Here is a 25129-nt window from a genome sequence, read left to right on the forward strand (position 1 = left end):
GTGACCTGGAAAAAGCCTAGTGTAAGTCCAGCTCTATTATAAACCCATGCTTTCCACCAATTTCTTGTGTAGAGGATTGCTCCCATCTTGGCAGTGATTAATGCACCCTTGAATACTTGTAGAGATTCTAACTGAACCATTATTCCCCCCTTTTCAGTATTTCCCCTGTTGGGATTCGCAGGATACTGAGTAAGTCTGCAGGCTTCAACAGGATGATGCAATACTCTATGAAGTGCTGGGTCAGAGTGACTCAGCAGGAGTGTGATTAGTGTGATTGGCTATCACCTGTTTTAAAAAGGAAAGCCTGTTCAACAGTAGATGTGGTTGGTGTGGTTGTGCTGTGGTATGGTGGTGCTGTGGTGGAGAGTATTTGTTTGCCTTAAGGAGCAGGTACTCTGTATGGACTGTTTTTGTAAATACCTGTATATAGCTCACATTAAAAAGACTGCAATAGAAAAACCTGGGACTCTGAGCGTTTCTGCTAAAAGCGCTGCAAGGAATTCGCGACATCCCCCCTTTTTTTGCAACATTCAAGGAACACTTATTTACCAGCAGAGTTTAAACAGTATCTTTATTACTTGCCAGCAAGCGTTATTTGTTTCCAAGATTTGCGAAGGTTAAAAGGAATGCTGTGTATTAGAATAGGGTGTGCTTAGAACAGCATGTCATCATGAGCTTGCAAAATGAAAACAAATGATGCATGCAGCAACAATAAGTATTAATCTCTGGCTAGCGGACTGGGAATTCTTCTCTCCCCAGCAACTAAAGTATTTGGATAGAAAACGTTAACACTTGTATCTGAGCCAAAAAAATCCTTGCGGGTGGGAGGGAATCTTCCATGTTCATAACCGTTATCAGGAATGCTACATGCTCTGAATGCAGAGTATTAAAAAGACACATTTAATTCCAAATTTGACAGTTTGGAGTCATGGTAGGGCTGGAATCCTTGCGTAGACATTTTAATCCCTTCACCTCATAACTCCACATCAAACCACATCCTGTCTCTTCCTCGGCTGTGAGTTGCTGACAAGGAAGACAATCTAGTTCTGTTAAAGGCTCCCTAACGGAGCCCGATGATACACATTCTACTTTTTTATTTATAGAGTTATTCTGTCAGAATTTCAGTTGTGGGTGCCAAGCTCTACAGCAGTCAGAATGCCATTTGCCCCATTTAGTGGGAGGCAAATTTGCCACACATCTCCTCCCCAGGAAAAAGAGCGGAGAGGATATCTCCCTAAGGAAAGACATTATGACCTGAGAGTGATTTTACCCAATGGGAAGAGGTGGTTACAGGCCATTTAAGCTTTTTCTGCCCCGCATGCTTCTCTCTTCTTTATTCAGCACCCACCCTTTAGTAGTGTGGGCCTACAGGCTAGTTGTCTGTTTCCAGGGGTTGAGGGGGAGACCCTAATTGGCTCCGGGTCTTCTCTTTTTTGTCTACTCCACACTGTTGGGCAATGTTTGTTGGAGTGGTGTTACTCTAATTTGGCTGGTTGGAATGTAGTCTGGGAAGATGGGAAGATTCCAGAAAGAATGGAAAGCTTTTACCTGAGGGTCGTGGGTGTCCCCTAGTCATTGTTGTCAGGCATGGCCTGTGGGTGCTGGGACCTGCTCACCACCTGCTCACCCTTTGGCCTGACAGACACATTGGGGTGAACACTGACCAACGGGGCCACAGTGTGCCTCTTGGGATCTTACACCCAAGGTCCACGCAGCAGGGAGGGAGGAATCTTAGGAAACTTTGCACAATGTGTGGTTGTTAACTTGCCCAGGTGATGGGGGTAGAAATTAACCCCTCCCATCTATTAATGAACACCTGTCCAGACTTTATCTGATTTGGTTACATTGGGTGAATCTGACTAATTTGTTTTGCATATCCTCAAGTTGTTAAATTTAATAACTATATAACCTATTTATCCACATTTGGTTGTCTTCTTCCTGGTGTGCTGGCAGTGGACAATCTAGGAATTTTAACTGTGAGTCTGCATTTCCTCAGTTGCATGGTGGTTGTGATCACAATGGAGCAAAATGGAAGGAGAAGCAGCAGCAGCGGTGGTGGTGGGGGAAAGCAGGAGTGACTTTCATTCGTTCTGCTGCCAGCATAGGGAAAATGTGGAAGCCAACTGTTGCTTTCTGAGGTGTGATGAGTTACTGCCCATTAATTAATGCCAGCCATGACAGAACAAATCATAATACAAGCACACACTGAAGAAGATGGAAAAGCAGAAGTGACTTGCCAATTGGGAATCCTAGCTCTGTAAATCACTGTGGTGAGCAGGTACCTGCACCGATTTAGATAATGGGATTAATGTAACAACACACCACATTGCAAGGCAGGTGGGTAGAGGGAGGATTTGAAATTGACTAATGGAGAATTGGCAGTCTTGTATATACTTGTCGACTGAAGTCCCATTCCCTTGCGGCCCTATTGAATGTCAGGTGTGACAAAATGTTGTTTCTTCCCACAGGTAATTGGATAAATATTCTTGTCCCTTTGCAAACTTTGGGTTTGGCACTCTGCCTACTTAGGAGCTAATTTGCATGAAAACAGATTCAAAGCTTAGTTTCAGTGAGATCATTCTTCCCAGAGTACCTCTTCAAATGCAAACACATTGGCCGTCATCCTTCCAAGGATGCCTGACTACTCATGTCTAGGAAGCCCTTACAAAGGATTGCTTTTGAATCTTAGGTTGAGGGTCACAGGTTCCGCACCCCTACATTAATGCCCCATATTTCTTGTTGTTCTACCTTGTTACAAAGTCCAGAAGAGTTCAGCTATACCTCACCTGTTGGAGAGATGCAACATTAATACAGTGGTACCTCGGGTTAAATACTTAATTCGTTTCGGAGGTCCCTTCTTAACCTGAAACTGTTCTTAACCTGAAGCACCACTTTAGCTAATGGGGCCTCCCGCTGCCACTGCGCCAATGGAGCACGATTTCTGTTCTCATCCTGAAGCAAAGTTCTTAACCCGAGGTACTATTTCCCAACACGCACACTGGAGAAGGAGAAGGGAACGACAGACGATGAGATGGACAGTGTTCTCGAAGCTACAAACATGAGTCTGATCGAACTGCGGGAGACAGTGGAAGACAGGAGTGCCTGGCGTGCTCTGGTCCATGGGGTCACAAAGAGTCGGACACGACTAAACAACAACAACAACCACAACAACTATTTCTGGGTTGGCGGAGTCTGTAACCTGAAGCATATGTAACCCGAGGTACCACTGTATTTTGAATGTTGGGGACATTTAAAATATTAAGTTATAGATATTAGTGACGCAGAGAAGTAGGGAATCTAAGATACTCCTTTTTCCCCTTCTCCCTCCTCATTGCATGGCATTCAAAGATTTCAGTAGGTGTTGGGACACAGGACAAATTGGTTATTACCACATAAACGGGGGTTAGAGAGCAAATGTGTGGCGAGGAACCTCTTGTACTTGCAGGTGTTCCCTGCACAGTTCAGAAACTAAAAATAAAAGTGCAGAGCCTCCATGTGTGGGAAAGTCTCCCTGCTTCACAAAGCTGCTCTCTGACTCCTGGAGAACAATGAGGAAGGCAATGAAGAGGAAGAATTAGGGCTGATATAGACTTACCCTTTTGCTCTGCTCTTCCCAGGCACAGACCCGTGCTTAAAAGCTCTTTGCCTGAGTGGTTTGGGGCTCCTTTTTGCCCCGCCCAAAAACTACTCTTTAATGCTCAATCAGAGCAAACATCAATCCAGGTTTTCCATGGACTGTCCCTGTCCCCGTGGCTCCCCTCATGAGATCACAGCATGCAGATTAAGAACCAGGAGCAGCTGGCACAGTGAGATGGCATTGCACTAACCAGGGCATTGTGGGAGTGGGTGGTGGCAAAGGCACAGGCAGTCTGATGCTCCTATGTAGCCCGGATCTTGCTGCTGCCTGCAGTGGGACTATTGGGAGGGTGGCTCTGTGCCCCCGCCCAGCGGCTCCTACTGCTCCTGTTAAGGGTGCTTTGCTGTCTTAGATCTGTGTCTCCCCAATTCACACTTGTCTGCCCTACAACCCCGTGGATAGCTCAGTTGGTACAGTGTAAGACTCTTAAATCTCAGGGTTGTGGGTTCAAGTTCCACCATTGGGTAAAAGTTTCCTACATTTCAGGGGGTTGGACTAGATGACCCTTGTGGTCCCTTCCAACTCTGTTTCTATAAGAAAGTGACAAACTCTGTTATCTTTTCTTCTTTGTCTCAGGACATCTCTTCGGGAAAGAGAGGCTGACAGTACAGGAGGGCTGAGGATAAGAGTCTGGAGAAAAATGTGCCCTGAAAAAAAATCTCTCTATTTCCCAGATGTGAGTTGTACACATCTTGCTTCAAAATGCTAAAAGTACCACTAAAGACGGAGGCCTTATGATCATGATTGCATTAGTCAGTGTCAAAATGAGTTAAGATGGGTAAGCAGACCTTATGCCTTCAGTTGCCAGAATGCTTTTGACTGCAAATTCCTCTCAAGATTGTTTTACACTAGTAATAAGTTTAGTCCTGGTGCACTGAATGAATAATAAACGCAGCAGCTAAGGGAATCCTACTGTGTATCATTTAATCAGATAATCTGCCTGCATCTAGCATCAGGAGAAGGGAACATCACCAACCATTAAGCTTCCATAAGCAGTTGATGTTTCAACAGCAGTTACTAAATCCTTATTTTAAAATTATACCTCTTGTCAGTTGAGGAATTTATTTTCGCAGTGCTTTACTTAAGATTGGCTACTCCTGCAGTTAATAATCATACAGCTGGTAAACTACTTTTTTCTCTCCTTCCTGGCTTTTTGGAGAGGTCTGTGACACTGGAAAAGCCGTATTTCTGAGGGATTGGCCCATTAGGGACATGACCCTCATTTTGGTACAACCAGCATAAATCAGAAAGGGTAGTAGTGGTTCAAGTCAGAAACAGGCCCATAACAGAGGGGTCATACAATCCTTTTGTACTGAGATGTGCTTTTTCATAGAATTGTAGACTTGGAAGGGATTCCAAGGGTTGACTAGTCCAATTTCCTGCAATGCAGTAATCTTTCACCCAACATGGGGCTTGAACCCACCGCCCTGAGATTAAGAGTATCATAATCTACTGACTAGGGATGCGGGTGGCGCTGTGGGTTAAACCACAGAGTTTAGGACTTGCCGATCAGAAGGTCGGCAGTTCGAATCCCCGCGACAGGGTGAGCTCCCACTGTTCGGTCCCTGCTCCTGCCCACCTAGCAGTTCTAAAGCACGTTAAAGTGCAAGTAGATAAATAGGTACCGCTCCGGCGGGAAGGTAAACGGCGTTTCTGTGCGCTGCTCTGGTTCGCCAGAAGCGGCTTAGTCATGCTGGCCACATGACCTGGAACCTGTACGCTGACTCCCTCGGCCAATAAAGCAAGATGAGTGCCGCAACCCCAGAGTCGGTCACGACTGGACCTAATGGTCAGGGTTCCCTTTACCTAATCTACTGACTGAGCTATGTTGCAGCTTCAGCTCCCGTCAGCCCCAGCCAGGCCAAGGGTCAAGAATGATGACATCTAGAGGCTCACACGCTCCCTACCGATGCTTTGCATGGATGTGTGCGCTCATGCATACTTCCTCCAGGCAAGCTGTACAAACAAGCAGTCCATACCACCGGTTTTACACTGAATATTTTACAAAATGAACTTCCTTGAACATTAACTTGCATCCTTTGTTTCGGGGGGTCGGTGGGAACCACCACAGAAAACTGAAAGATGCGAGGCATTAAACATTCCTCACTGAAATACCATTAAGCTGTAATTCCGCACTGTTGCAAGCCTACAGTGAAGGGTTGAAGAGTAAAGGCAGAGAGCTGCAGGGAGCCTCAGAGGTCATCCCATCCAAGTCCCTGTAGGACTTACTTGACTAAAGCCACACCCACCAGATGCTCATTTGGGCTCCATGCCTGTGTGATCTTGGCAACATGAAGCGGCCAATCCATATGGTCAGGACTGCATGCTAAAGCAGTAATGTCTGCAAGCCAGAACAACATGGTTTGGATGAATTGTGTTGGTAGTTCCCATACCAAAACTGCATTTCAATTATTTCATTGTAATATATACTATAGGTAACATCTCCAGTTATTTTATGATAATGATAATACGTAATATGGATGCATGAAGGATGTTTGTGTGTGTTTTTGTAGCAACCATATGATGTGTTGGCATTCCTACCCTCTCTTAATATGGAATTACCGTTCAGAAAAAAAGAAAAAATCTGGTAAGTTAAAGAAAATGGTTGCCAACGACTTGTTTGCAATATCATATTATAATATGAAACCCCCATTCAGAAGCCTAATTTGTCAATATTCCTTACAATTTGTCAATGCATCCTTCTGGGAATCAAACACATAACTTGGCCAAACCATGTCATCACTAGTTGCATACATTACCAAGCCAAGTAGAAGCCCCAGTAGTGTGACAATGGGTTGCCACAGGCCATGCCTTCCACTTGTGTTCCTGCTATGTAAGCAAACAGTTCCTAGGCAACAGCATTTCTAATAACCCATAAAATTAGAGGACTAGCTTGGCTAGCAAGAATTCCAATATTGCACAGAAGCCACCACTTGGTTCAGGAGATGATTTAACAGTATGTGAGAGACTCGTGCAAATGGAAGGCAATGGGTTAATTTGGGGGCAACATGCATTTCCATTCTACAGTGGCTGCAAATCAAACCAAGTTTTTGCTGTGATTGTAGTCTCCCATTTCCCACATGTATCAACTGAGATTAAGCTATAAATACTATAAACAGAAAAGCCTCTGACAATTTTCATGAGCATACTGGCTGCATGGATTTCAGTTACACTGAGCAATATTTTCTTTTTTCAGCAGAGGATCGATATCAGAGCTTCATTCTAATTCGATGCTTTGTCCCCCCCCCCAAAAAAAAACACACACACCCTAAGGGCTTTGCATTTCACTTTTTTTTCTTTTAGAAACGCCAATATTACAGTAAACAGCTTTGTTTCTCAGTAATCAACCACATGACAATCTGATCTTACCTCTACATAGAGGATAGGAAATATTCCAATCTTATCTCCCAGCATTCCTTCCGCCCAATTATCATCTACTCTCCTGATGACAGTCAAAATTTCATCCTAAAAGAAATGACAGAGATCACAACATAATATACAAATAGGCAGGTTTTCACACTTTGTTTCTGGGGGGGGGGGGAGAGAATGTGCCCTAAAAATCACCCACAAAGCAAAACAGAAGCAAGCTCTCCAAGTAGCAACCAAGTCTTCCATAAAGGGAAGTCATAGTTAGTTATGCTTTTCAACCTACTTTTCCAGCTGTTAATGCAATGGGAAGACTATAGACCAATTATTAGCATTACAATGGTACCTCGGGTTAAGTACTTCATTCGTTCCGGAGGTCCGTTCTTAACCTGAAACTGTTCTTAACCTGAAGCACCACTTTAGCTAATGGGGCCTCCTGCTGCTGCCGCGCCACCAGAGCACGATTTCTGTTCTCATCCTGGAGCAAAGTTCTTAACCCGAGGTAATATTTCTGGGATAGCGGAGTCTGTAACCTGAAGCGTATGTAACCCGAGGTACCACTGTATTTAGCCACTGTAAAATAGGAACAGGAATTTCTGTAAGATATACAATATTAGTCACCTTAACGTGTTTGTTTATTTAAAACAATTTATACACCGCTCAAAGAGGTTCGTAACAATGTGTTTGTAGAGTTTTCTAGCAGGGATAGAGATACCTCCAGGTATAGGGCGGTATATAAATTCAATCAATCAATCAAATTACCAAACACCATGAACATCAGCCAGTATGGCCATTAGCCAAGGATAATGGGAGGGTGTGGTCCAACTGCAACTGGAGGGTCATAGGTTCTCCCTCCTTGCCATTTATTTTACTGAATGTTGGTGATGTGTCTCACTTGATAGAAAAAGAATGGATCACCATGTACACCAACCAAGGGGTTAATGTAGTGGTGGGGAACCTGTGACACTCCAGACATTCATTCATTCATTCATTCATTCATTCATTCATTCATTCATTCATTTACTGCCCTTCATTTGAGGATCATGGGACGCTTTACAATATAAAAACACAAAAAATGCATAACATAGTAACAAACAAACAAACACCACAGTTTAAAAGGCCATATATTGTTTAATTAGCCAAAGGCTTGGGAGAAGAGGAATGCTTTTGGCTGGCACCTAAAGATGTACAATGGTACCTCGGGTTAAGTACTTAATTTGTTCTGGAGGTCTGTTCTTAACCTGAAACTGTTCTTAACCTGAAGCACCACTTTAGCTAATGGGGCCTCCTGCTGCTGCTGCGACGCCGGAACTCGAGTTCTGTTCTCATCCTGAAGCAAAGTTCTTAACCCAAGGTAATATTTCTGGGTTAGCGGAGTCTGTAACCTGAAGGGTATGTAACCCGAGGTACCACTGTATAATGAAGGCGCCGGGCGAACCTCCCTGGGGAACGCATTCCACAAACGGGGAGCCATTGCAGAAAAGGGATGGAAGGAGGGAGGAAAGTACAAACTTGCAGAAATTATTGCCCCCCCCCCCGAAGGGACCAGGGCCCCATAGAGTTGACATCTAAGAAAGGAACCATATGCCAGGTTATACATGAAGCAAGAGCACTGTAACTTGATCCTGCACCAATACTACAGTTTCTAGTATGAACAAAGGTCATAAGATTTTATGGTAACTATATTCGTAATGTATTTTTGTTGGTGTTTGTCCTTTGATGCTATGGCCTGTCGGCTACGCAAATAAAGTCTATATCTATCTTTCTAGTATGAACAAAGACTTTCCAACTACTTGAAAGTGTAAAAGAATTACATTATATAAATAATCTATATCTAAATATCCCTGTTATTACTTGTTTCCCAAGATAAAAATGAATTTGTGGCTGCATACACTCCACACATTTCAATAACATAGCTCCCCGCCCACCAGAATCCTGGGAACTGTAGTTTAGCCCTCACAAAGCTATGATTTCCATCACCCTTAACATATTGGATCCCAGGATTCCTTGGGCGAAAGTCATGTGCTTTAAACGCATGATGTGTAAGCAGCCTGCAGCTCAGGAAATAGAAAACTGAAATCTATAAGAATATATTGGTTCAAAGTGTTGACCCAAAATCTCTTTCCACTTGTTACATTTGTTTAGTTCATGCAGTCTTTCAGAAGACTGTACTCCGATGACTGAATATATTGAAAAAGGGAGACACATTTCCCGGTTTATTTCCCTCCCACCCCTTCAAAGGCCACCGACTAAGCTGTACCTGCCCAAATCCTACTTCCACTGCAGCTGCGGAATTTGCATATATGCCTGGAGAGAAGTCAGTGGGATGACACTCACTGACACTCACTGGAGAAAAGCACAGCTGTTGCCAGGGTTGTAAGATTGATTTGAGCATCACATTGAGAAATTCTATGGATCACTCCATGTCCTTTTCTGACTGAGAGCAGATTTGGATGTCACATTATATGTGCAAACAGCAGATGTGAGAACATTTGTCTCTGTACTTCCCCACTAATAAAGTAACATGCAAATTATTGATTTATGGGTCTCCAAGCTATGTGCAATTCACACTCACAGAAACTAAAAATCTGCATCTGTCAATCCATATTTGATACTGTGGAGCATTCCAAAGAAAAGCACAGGTTTTTACCAAACTCCTTCCTAGAAAATTCAGCACAATCCTGACCCCCACCCTTTAACTTTGCAACATCCCCTTATTTTGCAAATGTGATGATTTGGCACAATCTGTTCTGGTTCTGCTACTCATGGAGCACTGAACGTAGGGCAGTACCACCCTAACCACTGGGAATCTTTCTCAGCCTTCTCTCTAGCTTCTGAGATCATAGCAGGGGTTGCCCACAAAATTTCAAGCACATATTTATAGCTGTTCTGAGTGCTAGAAAAGTCAAAATAACAAAGAAAGACGAAGATTCTCGGGAAGCCAGAACGCTTGCCCAATGCCACATTTTGTGTTTGTTGTGGAATTACAGCACACACCCATCCCATCCCTGACTGTGATCAGTTTCCACAGGTTCCCAGAGTTTATCTCAAGCCATGGGTTGATTTCTGTCCGTTCTGACTGGCTCTTTATGTTCATTTTTACTTTTAAAAAAGATTAGACAAATTCATGAAGAATATGTCTATTTGTTAACATGCGCCGTTGGTCACATATACACACAACGAAGTGTAGACGTGTATCCAATCAATGTACCTTATAAATATCTTCAGCTCAGAGTCATGGCATGTCAGAGGAAGAGTTACACTGATATGACACAGAATTACAATCAGGCAACACATGAAAGTTTGCATGAAAACAACAAATGACCACAAAATATGGAAGTCTAATAAGGATGCATGGTCAGTAGAAGGAAATATCAGTACTGTGCAGGCAGAGGGTAGCTTGGACCAATAGCTGTTTTAGTATACCCAGTAGAGCCAGTGTGATGTAGTGGTTAAGAGCGGTGGACTCGTAATCTGGTGAACCGGGTTCGCTTCCCCGCTCCTCCACATGCAGCTGCTGGGTGACCTTGGGCTAGTCACACTTCTCTGAAGTCTCTCAGCCTCACTCACCTCACAGAGTGTTTGTTGTGGGGGAGGAAGAGATAGGAGAATGTTAGCCGCTTTGAGACTCCTTCGGGTTGTGATAAAGCGGGATATCAAATCCAAATTCTTCTTCTTCTTCTAGTTATATAGTAGTTATACAGAGAGGGAGAGAGAGACAAGGGAATTACTGTTGCCAAGTAAGAAGAGAGAAGGGCACTGGGGATCTGGCAAGCTGCATGACAGACCTTGATGTAACAGGGTGAACCTGTGTTGAGATATAAGTGGCATGGGATTTGGGCAATGTGAGTGGCAGGATAGAGAGTTTGGACAGGCTACTAGGGAAGTTACAGAGGAAGACTGAAAGCACATATTTTTGCCAGTTTCAGAGAGAAGGGAACCTTTGGGAGCTGCACCTCGGTGGGTGGCTTCCATTCCCATGCAACAGCGAGGAACCAACGCGGGCAAGTCTTTTAGGCTCCCTTGAGTCCTAGATGGTGAAGGCTCCAAAGAAACACAAAATTGCCTCCTCCCCAAACCCTGCTAATTGGTGAACAAAAGAGATGTCTTGAAGGAAAAGCACAAGGCTGGGGAATCCGTCAGGTTCCCAACTAAAGAAACAAAACAACAAAGGGTTGGGAACACTGGGGGAGAAAGAGAGAGTCCCTATTTGCATGTGGTCTGCCTAGTGGAGTGAGTGCGAGATACAAACCACCCAAAGACCCCTTCCATCCACTTCAGGAAAATCCACATGTTTACCTGTGTTTACTCTACAGACCTAATGAAGTGCATCTTTTCTTCACTACTTGCTAAACCACACAGCATATTGATTTCCATGCAGCAAAAGATGGGAAACTTGTTATTTCAAACGCACCTTCCATTGTTTTGCAGTGACACTTTATGTTCTTTCTTCTGTTTATTGTAGCCAAAAGGCTTCAGAATTAGTCACTCTCTGACTATCTCCTCCCAAAGGTATTGTTAAGATGAGCAATTCCATTTTATAACTACTGCCAGAAGCTATGCCGAAGATCCATAATTTCAATCAAGATTGATTTACAAAAGAAAAGGTGGGATCATCTCTTCGTTGGGTGGGTGGGGGGGGGGAATACATGAAATTATGTCTCAAACCCAGATATACCACATGGCATGGCATGAATTAAGGTCATTTTATTGAGAAAGCACAACCAAAATGATTAATGGAAAAATTTGAATGACGGCAGAATGGCATCACAGCATGCAGTGTTCTGCTGTCACTATTGTCAATATTTGCCAGCTGGTAATAAATGCTTGCGCCCATTTATAGCCATACAAAAAGAAAACACTCTTTTCAGGATTGATTGCTAAGGATATAATGCTGGTATTCTCATTGTGCACAGTTATTACCAATAGAAAAATAATTCTAGCTTGATAAAGTGGGGATTCAGGGTGGCATTCAGCATAATAATAGTTGAATACTACGCATGGTCATTCACTCCCCTTTCTCCCAGCTCTAAAATTGATCACTTGCACAACAGGCCTTCTATATATTATATTAAGTGAGTTAGTTCTAACTTTAATTGTTGAGTAATGCTCTGAACTGTGAATGAGAAATCAGTGTTAGGAGTGCATGCCTGGCCATGCCATTTGTCACCAGCTAAAAGCTCAGAAACGTGGGTGGCACTGTGGGTTAAACCACAGTGCCTAGGGCTTGCAGATCAGATGGTCGGCGGTTTGAATCCCCGCAACGGGGTGAGCTCCCGTTGCTCGGTCCCTGCTCCTGCCAACCTAGCAGTTTGAAAGCAAGCCAAAGTGCAAGTAAATAAATAGGTACCGCTCCGGCGGGAAGGTAAACGGCGTTTCCGTGCACTGCTCTGGTTCGCCAGAAGTGGCTTAGTCATGCTGGCCCCATGACCTGGAAGCTGTATGCCAGCTCCCTCAGCCAATAAAGCGAGATGAGCGCCACAACCCCAGAGTCGGTCACGACTGGACCTAATGGTCAGGGGTCCGTTTACCTTTACCTTAAAAGCTCAGAAAGGCCTGGGAAATATCTCTTTATGGGAATCAATGTATAGGAAAGGAATTTGACAGCCCTAGGCAGCAGAGTCAACAGCTACGGATGGTCAGACAGCATATGGAGAGTCAGGTGAGAGGTGCATTTTGCATGGTGCTTATGCTTGTTTTTACAATATTTCCCCAATTGCTGCTATACAGACAAACCAGCTATGCCATAGAAGAATACAAGCTCCTGCTCTTTAATTGAGTAATTGCCTGCTATCATGGCCCAGGCCATCTCTTCCTCGTTCCTTTTTTTTGGGGGGGGGGATGAGGAAGGAGACTCTACATATGCTCAGAGGTGATCTGAAGGAGCAGGATTTTTGAAAACAAAAGCTGATAATGAGAGCTAGGAAGCATTTTTTAATTCAAAGGTCAACAGATTGCTATTTGCTTAATTACTGGAAGAATAATAATAATATTATAATATATTTTATTTGTACCCCGCCCATCTGGCTGGGTCTCCTCAGCCACTCTGGGCGGCTTCCAACAAAGATTACAAATACATTAAAATGTCACACATTAAAAATTTCCCTGAACATGGCTGCCTTCAGATGTCTTCTAAATGTCAGGTAGTTGTTTATCTCTTTGACATCTGATGGGAGGATGTTCCACAGGGCGGGTGCCAATACCAAGAAGGCCCTCTGCCTGGTAGCTTTGCTTTGTAGCTTTTCTATGTTGTGGGGGACAACATAGAAACATGACAAATGGGGATGGGAAAGAAAATCTGGAGCGGCTTCTGAGTTTCTGGATTGGAAGGGCTGACCTGAATCCTACTGTAAAAGAAATAGTTGCAACGACACACCACATTATTTTATAGTAATATGTTTCGCTAGTGAATTTGAAAGACTGGACTCTGGAATGCATTCATTAATGTAGTCACTTCTAAATATCCCACATAACGCTTTAAGTGAATCAGATTGTGATTTAACAGAAGGCCAAACACTCCTCATACTGTTCTTATTTATGCAGGGTTTGACACATGCAACCCTACAGACTTCACTGCAGAGTCATTAATGGAAATGAGATTGAAATCCAGCCCAGGGTCTCCAGGATGCATATAAGGCCCCCTCTCTTTCCCAGCCACATCAAAATGAAAACGTGAAGCCTAAAATTCCTCTGACTGACAGAACCATATCAGTAACAACACAGAGCTTGTGCCATTCACGCAGGAGCTGAGCTAACTGACTTCAGCAGTGTGTGGAATCTGAAATCCATCTAAACAGGAAGAGCTTCATCAGCAAGGTGACAGCTACAATTAGCATAGAAAAGCCTGATGAAATAAAGACAGAGTGAAGTCCCGAGATGAGAAATAGATTATCCGGCTGTCAGAGAAGACAGGAGACAAAAACACAGTTACTAGGGTGACAGGGTGCATAGTAGGAAAGAAGCTGTAGGAATAATAATAAAAGAAATGCTGTGGAGAAGCAATCAAAGTCCCCGAGGCAAAACAAAGCAGCAACTGGTAAAGGAGGATGGCAACACGATCAAAGATGGATGAGGAAGCCGTTATAAATGCTTACTTGGAGGGGAAAACCTTGTATTTGAAAATGACACCACATATACACAAAGGAGTAGGACAGCTGTAACGCACTGGTGGAAACAGCAGCAAGTCGTTCGTCAACTAATGTCAAAAAGTTACTCCAGGAAAGTAAAATGCAGGAACGTGTTTATGAAAATATGCCATTTCCATTATGGCTACCATAGAGAAGCAACAATATGCATAAGTGATTGGTTATTATTTAGAGAGCTGCCAACCCCTCTAAGTAGTTGGAGCACAGAGGGATTAGGATTAAAAGTGCTAAGGTTCCTTTGGTCAGAGTGATATTCACAGACCTTTGATGAATCCTATGAATGCATCAACTTATGATTATATCAGTGTTTAACCATATCCTGGGAAAATGTTAATAAGTCTCTGTTCACCCAACCCCAAACTTCAGCTGTATCATATAGCATTAGACTGCTGCGGTAAAGAGCTAGGTGAACATTAATCCATTCATCTAGTCCCATACAATTCCTAACAGCAGCGCCATTTTTCTAGAAAAAGAGGTGCCAGAACACACAATGAATGCCCCTTCATTCTCTTAGAGAGGTGCCAGAACCCACCTGAGAGGTGCCGGAACTGAGTTCTGGTTGAGAAAAAGCCCTGCCTGACACACCTCTAACTTGCTGTTCTTACATACAGTAACTAAGATGGTGTCAGTTGTTTCCATAACAATGTTTTCTAGGCTTTTCCCTATGGACAGTAAGGGCTAATGCAACAGCCACTCTTATGACCAATCCATTTTCAGTTTCATTAAGTAACCTATATTCAACAAAAGCTGAAGGGTAAGCTCTGAATTGAGAAGGAATTTCCTGTTTGCTGGTGAAGAACCTTTCCCCTCAGTGCACATCCTCTGTGGCCTGGATGCAGAAGTTGCTCTCTGAGGGGCTACGGACTGACAGCGCTGCCATATAGCAGGGAGTTCAGCTTGATGGGCCTTTACTCCCTCTTCTGGGATTCTAAGTTAATCCCATCCTGTCTTATGAACATACTTGAATTTAAGCACCTTAACTCTCATGCATGGGAATCTGACAGGCCTAAAACCAGCTTGGCCATGTCACAGAATTTCAGAGGATCCACAAATAATAATAATATATGGGAAGTATTTCTCCTTCTTCACTGTAAACACTGAGATGTGCTGATATAATAGATAAAACAAGCATGGCCAAAGGTTTTGACTCTTTTCCTGTGGTTTCCTTTGGAACAAACATGGTCTGAATCACAGAGATGCTCATTAGGAGGGGAAGCAAGATTTCACACTACCTTGGTGAAGGTCAAACAGTCCTTGTCTTGATCCTTGTCCTTTATTTCAAAGTCATAAAGTGCTTTGCCCTGAGGTGGAGCTGGTGGGAGGGGCTTGACACACTGGATATAGCTTGCTGGGAAAAAGCCATGATTTCCATTCAGTTCCCCGTGATACCAATTCTCGTCTACTTTTCGTCGCAGTATAATAATGTCTCCTTTGTTAAACTTGAGGTCACCAGGTTCCTTGCCTTCGTAAGCATAGAGAGCTTTTCCGTAGGGAAGTTGAGAGTTCTGCAGCAACAACAAAAGGAGGATATGATGCAATCAATTCTCATACCAGCATATACTCTTTTACATTTTTATTATTATAACTTGATTTATACACCAAGCATATTTCAGCATTATTAGTTTCAAGTTTTGTTGTCCTTTGACGGTCATATATGGCTGATCTGCTCACTGCCAAACCCAAAGCACATGGGGTTGTATTCAACTAACTCTCATTCAGAAAATACTTATTGAAATGAATGAACATAACTTAATCATGACCACTAATTTCAATGGGTCTACTCTGAGTATAAGTTAGTTGACCCATGGGAAGAAACAACTCTCACAGAAGAAGACTGACCTTTCCATCAGCAGTAGTTACTTTTCTTGGCTGCTTAGTGTTACTAAAATATTTAAACAATTCTATCTTCTAGTTTTGTAACTTTTGATTTCCAAGTACTTTCCCTTTCTCTTCATAATATTGCTCAATAAATGATAAAATATTCATGTAAATGGCACACAAATGTTCCCAAATGTTGTTATGTCATCCTCATGTCACAGGTTAATATACACTTCTCATGTGAAATAACATATTGGCCCCCTTGCAGATTTCTGAGGGTGGGGAATTATCCTATAGAGACACAACATAGGTACCTGGACTTTGTTTAAACTAATCCTCATTGATTAAAAAGTCAACAGTTAACACTGTTTTGCTTTGGTCTGGATGATAACTTTTCAGCTTGCACCCCTTTTCAATCACAGAATTAGCCTAATGAAAAGTATCATCTTTAGCACATTCATTTTTCTATGACTAACAGAGATACAGAATTGTTTTTTAAAACAATATGAAGGATTTCAGTTAGGACCACTACCTATATAGCCAATTCACAATCTGGAAAATGAATAGCCAATTCACAATCTGGAAAATGACAGCATGGATAGCTTCAGTGATGACTAAAGAAATGCAGATACTTGTTTCAAATCCTTTTATTTTCCTCCCTAATCTGTCCCTGATTTGTTTCACCCACCAAGCATTCAAATAATGAAGACCAGATAAGCTGGCCTTGGTATTTTGGAATAGTTTATTGGTTTCAATAAGAGCCTTGAAAGATTTTGATTCGATTTGTCCTGGTACAAATCATTTTTTTAAACTGCACATCACAGTAAACCATAAACCATGGCTTCTAGCCCACCTTGCTCCCACTCCATGCTGGGAGGAAAGAAAATATAATAACTGTCTTAGAATTACGTTCAAACCTGGGGCCGTGGATTACTTCATTTCAAACAAGCCATGAAGGTTTGCTCTTGGTTTACCAATCATGTTTTTTTTGAGCAAACACTGGTCTTGATGTAACTCGAAGCCAGGGGTGGTGTTTATTTCCTCCATGAACTGGCGGGGAGGAAAAATGTGGGTAAGATTTCCTTGTGGAAAATGGTCTATGGTTTGGTATAATGTGCAAATGAGCGTCATAACCAGGACTTGTATAAACTCAATTCTTAAAGTCTGTTTCAGCACACCAAAATTCTCTGTGTAGTGTATTCAATATTAATTTATCAATTATCCATAAAATGCATTAATCGCTTTTCTGCCTAGAAAGCGATCCAAGGCAATGTAAAATTCATTACAGATAAAATTAAAAACAACAACACTGAACGCTTGTAACGATAAAACAAGATGCAATAATGTTCATATGGATTGTCCCTAAGAGTCAGTGGAATACTCATTAAAAAGCAAGCAAAACCAAAACGTAAAACACCCCCTTTTCACCTAAATCCAGCTCCACTTTTATGCTGTAGCCAGTCTCTTGATCTAATTCTTGCACTTCCTCAACAATGGAATACATCAACAAAAGGGGAACTATCCAGTGCAGGATTGATGTGCTGGAATAGAAATGCCTGCCAGGATAGCGAAAAGAGGCAAATAATCTTTGCTCATAGCTGATGTCCATTTCACATGTTACATTTTAGGTGCACATCTCAAATGTATACCTACGAATGTGTATGTATGTACATGCAATGGACAAGGTGTTCACAATCAGGCAGGTACTCTTGTCTGCATCTCAAGTGTAAACTGTGGCAAACTCTGGTATATGATGTGGAATCACAGAATCATAGAATTGTAGAGTTGGAAGGAACCCTAAGAGTCATCTAGTCCACCCCCCTGCAATGCAGGAATCTCAGCTAAAGCATCCATGACAGAGGGCCATCCAACCTCTGCTTAAAAACCTCCAAGGAAGGAAAGTCCAATGTGTGAAAGGACCCTGAATAAAGGAAGCAGCAGAATTCCATTACTAAACGAGCATCATGGCAACTCATGTCACCACTGACAATCTTATTTCCTGTACCTGCCCTGATTTATTGTTTTTTAAAAAAAGTTTTCCAGAAAATGTAGCTTCACAATAAAGCACCTCCTCCACCTAAAGGAGAGGGGGAGGAGAGGACAAGGGGAATTGATTAGTCTTATTGATTGCCCCATGCATTTCTTACATTAACAAGAAATAAAACAAGAATGCCCATCTACTATGGATTTAAGTCTGTCACAAAAATGGCAAGAGTTGGAGGGCAAGGGAGCATAGAAAAGTCACTACTCCATGTATGTCAATGTTTTCCTGCACAGCGCTGGATTCTGCAGAAGGTTTCTTTACTGTTTCAATCAATCAGTGCTGACAAGAAAGCCCGAAGCATTAATAGAGAAAGAGAAAGAGAGAAGTATTTTAGCGAGGTCCTAATGATATGCTGGAAACTCAATCATTCTGCATTTATGTTTCAGCCAAATCAAACAGTAGCACTTAAGAAACTACCTGCTGGCAAATTGACAAACAACAATCACAAGGCAATTAAATGGTAACTAGAAGCCTGCAACCAGTGAATAGGGTGGTTAGTTTAAATCAATATATGAAATCTCACTCTCCACTATCTGCTGTCCTCTGCCTCTTTGGCAGCCTAAGTCCACACTGGTCAGACCTCAAAAACTCTCTGGCTTATCCATCTTCTACTGTGCAACAGTGCCCAACTCCTCTTGTTCCTTGACCTGATGTCAGTGCTACTTTCTCCTTGGCTTCTCCTTCTCCCCCAACTCCATGTCTCCATTACCTAAAGTTACTTCTTCTGCCAGCCTCCCCTTTTGTCCCAATTCCTTTGGTCTTGTTGTTTTGGCCACCATCCTAAAGCGTGCCTGTTTCTATTTTCAATTCCGTATACAGCAACTTCCGCCTTTAAATGCTGGTTTGGTTGCCATGCCAAGCCAAACCATGGCTTAGCACAACTGCACAAGCTGGTATCATGTATGTATGTGTATATATATATATATATATATATATATATATATATATGGTTTTTGCAAAAGGAAAAACACATAACAACCACAGAATAGGAAAAAAAAATAAAGATATAGAACAGATCAGAAAAACAAAATACAGAAAAATAATATTCCACCAAACAAATTAAAAAAATAGAAATTCCAGCTTTTAAAATCATACTTAATTAACTTTCTTTCTTGACTTCCTCGCGCCTCCCTTTTTTGTGTTCCTCTTTACCCAATCAGATACAGCAAATCCTTGCCCTCTTTCAGAGCTCATTTCTAATTGTTTGATTCATTCTATTATGTCTCCAATCTTTCCTCCTTATACTTAAACACCTTTAAACTATTATTTACTTTCGACATAATATAACTTTAGTCTTTCACCCTTTTCTGTTACATTTTTGCATACCTTTTTAAACTGTATCACTAATGCCAAATTATTTTCATATCCAACATCGTTTTAACATTCATAAACTTTGCAGTATTTCTGCAAATAGTCTTTAAACTTCTTCCAGTCCTCTTCCACTGATTCTTCTCCCAGGTCTCGGATTCTGCCAGTCATTTCTGCCAACTCCATATAGTCTATTACTTGCGTCTGCCATTCTTCCAAGGTGGGCAAATCTTGTGTCTTCCTGGTATTATGGGCTGGTATTATGGGCTTCAGACAAGGAGATTGCAGCTGCTTTGCTCTGCTGCACTAGGTGATGGTTAACTGTCTGGGCTTGCATGTCCCAGACCAACCATGAACTATAACCATGGCTTGTTCTATGGTTGATTATGACTTGTAGTTTGCCCAGGAGAGCCAAACCACAAGTCTGTGTTTGAATACTAAGACTTAACTCAGCAAAGCACAGGAGCAGAAGACCAAAACAATCTTTGATATGGGAATCCACATGCCCACACGTTTATGCTAAGCCACAGTCTACTGTGAGGCAAGGGCATTGGCTCCTGGGGCCTGAGCCCTTTGGGGGGGCAAGGGCTACAGTCCGCCCCTCCCCATATCCATAAAGCGCAGAGGCTTCTGCTCCTCCTCCTGCTGTAGAGGGGAAGGAGGATCAAAGCAGCCTCCCGACTGTGGCGGCACCAAGAGGAGGCAAAGGAGCAGCCACCAGCCATTGAGCCACGCGGCCGCCACATTCAGCTCCACCCCCAGCTCCTCCCAACATCCTGACACCGTGTGTGTGGTGTCAGCCCCCCAATGGCCCTCACAAGCTCTGCTGCAAGATTTTGCATTGACTTTTTCTTGACTCTGTTCTAGGTCTCTTCAGCATTCATCTTTCTTTTCTTCCACTCCACCTTCCCTCTTCCTGTTAACAGTCCATTGCATATGCTGCAGCCTTCCTTTAGTCAACCACCTTGTCTTTGGGCTCCATGCTTCTGAGCTTCTCTACATTCTGGTACCTCTTTCCAGTCCTCAACCTTCTTTTTTTAGCAACTGCATAAGCTTCCCTTCCTTTCATAGAAACTCCACTGCAAACATCTTTCTTTCCTGAGTAGTTGGAATGATAATGAACCAATCAGAACCAGAGGCTTCATTTTAATATATATAGATACTGCAAGATCTTTCCTTACGGAGATTAGAGAACAAGAGAAGGGGAAAGCTGCCAATACAGTGGTACCTTGGTTCTTGAACTTAATCCGTTCCGGGAGTCCGTTCGACTCCCGAAACCGTTCAAAAACCAAGGCGAGGCTTCCAATTGGCTGCAGGAGCTTCCTGCACTCAAACGGAAGCTGCGGAAGCCACGTCAGATGTTCAGCTTCCAAAAAACGTTTGCAAACCAGAACACTTACTTCTGGGTTTGCGGCATTCGGGAGCCGATTTGTTCGACAACTAAGCTGTCCGGGAACCAAGGTACCACTGTAATTCTACTAGAGGAAGATTTTGTCCTATAATTACCATACTTTAAAATGAATATTTCCTGAGTAATAGAATAAAGTTATTTTGTGAGTTAGCTTCAAAGTTGAAATAATGAAAGGATGTCAAAGGTTATCTTAGCTCCGGCAAGCAATGAAGATGATCTCTGCCGGAAAACCCCAAGATCTATTGAGCACATTTCTTAATATTTCAATGCAAGTGCTTACAAAAGGTGATCTTATTGCCTTAAAAAAACCAACACCAGTCAGGAATTTGAAGCAAATATTTTAAGACACAGCTCAAACAATTAAGGCCGAGACACAAAGGACCATGCAAACAGTTCTAGCCACCCAAGGGGATTCTGGGTGTGTGTGTTTGGACATTAGACAGCTCCCCACCCCACGTCACATGGCAAACCCCTTTGAAACTGAAGGGACTTTGGAAAGAAAAGAATCTATTCAAAGGGGATGCAGAGAGGTCATCAAACAAAATACTGAGCATGAACCATACTCTAGGGGCATACTTAACTTTTCTCTTTGAATTCTAGCCTTAGGAAATGTCAGCATTACAAATGTACACAGGTTCAAAGCATCTCCCTAACCCAGAACACTGGGAATTGTGGTTTCGAAAGGAAAGGAAGGATTCTGAACAGAGCGGAACTAAGATTCCACGAGTTCTTTCCAGTAATAAAGAGGTTTAAGCCTGAGTTAGAGCATTTAGAGACACATACCACTTTTGGATTTGACAGCTTCTGTAAAGTCATTAAAAACTTACATTGGCTGGATTCGAGTTGCTAGAAAGTGCATTAGATTTCCTTTTTTAGAAAATCCAATATTAACAACCTTCACACATGACTTGAATAGTACAAAAGCAGGGCTTTTTACTGCAGCTTTGCACTTAACAAGGAATCCTATGCAGCTTGGTGAAGAAAAGATGGATCTTCCTGTCCACTTCCTGCCCATCTGTTTGGTGTCCATACTAGGTTGGAGGGAAGCCAATCTGTCAGATCCATCACTTCTCACTAATCTGTTTGGCAGAAGGTGCCTCTTCTCCTCTTTTTTTGCTAGGCTACGAAAAGGTTAGTATTCTGAGTTTCCATTAGGGATGCTACCTGAAGGAGCGTCTCCACCCCCCATCGTTCTGCCTGGACACTGAGGTCCAGGGTCTTCTGGCGGCTCCCTCACTGCAAGGTGTGAGGTTACAGGGAACCGGGCAGAGGGCCTTCTCGGTGGTGGCACCTGCCCTGTGGAACGCCCTCCCATCAGATGTCTGACATCTGAAGGAAGCCCTGTTTAGGGAAGTTTTTAAAGGTTTGATGTTGTATTCTGTTTTTAATCTGTTGGGAGCTGCCCAGAGTTGTTTGGGAAATCCAGCCAGATGGGCGGGGTATAAATAATAAATTATTATTAGGAGGGTACTTCTCCTCATCATGAGACAAGAAGACTCCCTGGAAAAGACCCTGACGTTGGGAAAGATTGAGGGTACAAGGAAAAGGGGACGACAGAGGACGAGATGGTTGGAAAGTGTTCTCAAAGCTACGAACATGAGTTTGACCAAACTGCGGGAGGCAGTGGAAGACAGGAGTGCCTGGCGTGCTCTGGTCCATGGGGTCACAAAGAGTCAGACATGACTAAACGACAACTTCTCCTCCATGGCTGGCACCTAAATGCCAGATACTAGCTTCTTAGCAGGCTAGGCCTTAAACAGGCTTATTTACAAGATTGCTATTTTAAGTGTGCAGATCTACACCATTCAGAGCTCTGGAAAGGAAGAAGAGGGAAGAAGAGAATTTCAAACTACTCTAGCAGAGCCAAACCACACTTCATGGGAAAGCCAAAAATTAATCTACAGTGCTCCTAAACATCTCCACTGTTACTTTCTTACACAATTATGTTCTGGTATGCAAGATTGTTGTGGACAGTACTTGTGTTTTTTGGGACACAGGCAGTTCTTTTGCTGTTACTTTTTACGACACCCCTGGACAATAGCAGGCATTGTTTATAGTTGTGAAATGTGAGCTTTCTCACAAGTCCCTTCTTGCAAGCTGCATCCAGATCAGTCCACTATTTTTCCATCCTGTGTGGTGGGACAGAGCCACCCTCCCTGCCACCAGCATCCAATGCAGACAGGTCCATTAGGGAACCTCAGTCAGCCCGTCTTGCCATTGGTCAATCCACTTCCCAGGCCTGTGTGGAGATGGTTCATGCAGGCCTGGAAACACCTCTCACCTCCAGCATGTTTGCCAGATCCTGGGCTGGCACTGTCCTGCAAAGGTGTCATTCTCTATGAGCTCAGAATCAATTTTTATTATCTTACAAGTTCCAGACCTTTTATTTTATGCATTTATTTTCACCCTGCTGTCCTCAAGGAAGACCAGGGCAGCATAGTTAAACACACTGTGCTTCTTCCTCCATGATTATCCTCACAACAACTACACTTCGAAGGAGGGAACAGGTTCTGGAGCTAACATACCACAGGTTCTGTGGCCAAGAATTAAGCTCCATTGAAACAACCACCAGCAGCCAGTTTAGAAAAATGTAGACATGAGACAAAAAGGAAGGAAGAAGGAAAAAAGACACCCACATGAGGGCCATTCGGCACTGAAACAACAAATGGCCGGTACAAGACATTAATAACAATTAAAACCCATAATGCTAATTTTGCGGCTCATTACTCGGAGAGCATCGCACCGATTTCTCACTCTGTGCAAGACGTGTGGCAGAACTCAGAGGAGCTTCTGTGAGTGCTGATGGATGCTTCACGCAGGCAGCCAGGACAAGGATTCAGCATATGGTTTCTGTCATGCATAACAGCTTATGGGAAATCGCATCAGCTGTATCCAGAAGGGAGAGGAGCTTTCTCACTGAAATATATATATATTAAAATAATTCCAACAGGCGGAAGTCGGGGTGGGGTGGAGAGGGAAACAGCAGGGAAGAGAAACTTGATGAATTGGAGCATTCACGCCATGATATGTAGCCTTTCACGCCCGGAGCAATAATTTGAAGCGGTTTGACTGTAACTAAAAGGCACAATCATGTGATAACTGTTCAGTTACTTATGGGAAGAAGAAGAAGAAACCGCGCTAGGAATTCAAAAAGATGGAAGGGACTGATAAACGCCTCCGCAGATAAAGCAGATCTAAATCGACAGATTAAGTTACACACCCGCTTGTTTAGCAGAACAATGCGCAACTTTGTTCGGCAACTTGATGGAAAGGTCAAGAAATAATGCGGTGTAGTGATTTGGTATAGATGTTGGCACTCTTGCGCCAGAATTTGCTTTGGTTCAGCTCTGTTAAGAGAAACATGGGAAGCCTGTGGTTTAATCCAGTAGGATTCTGGGGGTTTCAGTTAAAAAGGGATCTAGATAAATACTGGAAATGCTATGTCAAATCCTATGAACTGTCAGAGCATATTTACATGAGAGTCGCTTTGGTGCTCTGGTGTCTACAATATAGAATATCTAACATGGGAAATGATCAATGTCAAGTTTTCTTGATCCTTTTTACATCACTGTATACCCTCCGCCCCCACCCAAACACACTCTGTACCCATTTACCTACCTGCCAACTGGAGTGATCACTTCCTGAACTTGCCAAACTTGCACTGGCATACAGAAGTTGATTTCACAGTAACATTCTTACATCACAATTCCTTGCATGTCTATTCAGAAGTAAGTCCCACTGAGTAAAATGAGGGGATTAGTGCAATGCACGTGTGTGTAGAATTGCAACCTTAGTTCTTAAAGCGCCACAGAACATAGTTCCTTGTGTAACACAATGCACATGTTCTTTCATGGAATTTTAATTTTGGTTCCTTTCAGCGGTATCAAAGCATCTTAAAACTTTGTGCAACTTAATATCCTTTCAACATACCTATTGGTATTTATACATTCAAGGTTACTCCTGTGCCAATGTTGCATTTTTCAAGCTCAAATGTTATATGCATGTTATTCTCCTTCAGTTTTGGCTACTTTTCTACTTTTTCTAACCATGAATTTACAAGGATCTCTTTCCATAGAAAATATGTAATACAAGACATCTGGTTAAACAGAGGAGTGGGCACATTGGCTAAATATAACTCTCCCTGTCCCCCATCCCACCAAACTACTTTGTTGGAGTCCACAAGCTTTTATAAACTGAAAATGTCCATTACAGATACAACAGAAGAAAAATAAAATTCCTAGGTGTGGTGGCTAGAGAAATAACTTTGAGATACCCTAAAGAACTACTGTCAAGAATTATAATTCATACAGCTCAAAAAATATGAAAGGCATATGACACTTCTACTTATGGCTGATTTCTCACATGCCCTTAATGGATGAAGAAATCACCATGTTCTAGAC

The 25129-nt window shown here is 42.7% G+C and overlaps 1 protein-coding gene and 1 long non-coding RNA gene across 3 annotated transcripts in view; one reads left to right on the plus strand and one right to left on the minus strand.

The window, feature by feature from the left end:
* SH3RF3 (SH3 domain containing ring finger 3) overlaps positions 1-25129 on the minus strand; it is a 207305-nt gene that overhangs the window by 58763 nt on the left and 123413 nt on the right. For both annotated transcript variants that reach the window (XM_081907378.1, XM_081907377.1), the window contains exons 2-3: positions 15381-15653; positions 7007-7102 (exon numbers count right to left, since the gene is read on the minus strand). In XM_081907378.1, coding sequence (XP_081763504.1) covers positions 7007-7102; positions 15381-15653 — 369 coding nt within the window. The remainder of the gene's footprint in view (positions 1-7006; positions 7103-15380; positions 15654-25129) is intronic.
* Positions 1633-14253, plus strand: LOC309367868. Its single transcript, XR_014167402.1, has 3 exons — positions 1633-2278; positions 4214-4313; positions 13547-14253. It is a non-coding gene; the product is annotated as an uncharacterized lncRNA (long non-coding RNA).

This window comes from Podarcis melisellensis (assembly GCF_964234715.1).
Source record: "Podarcis melisellensis genome assembly, chromosome: 4".
Classification (NCBI taxonomy): Eukaryota; Metazoa; Chordata; class Lepidosauria; order Squamata; family Lacertidae; genus Podarcis; species Podarcis melisellensis.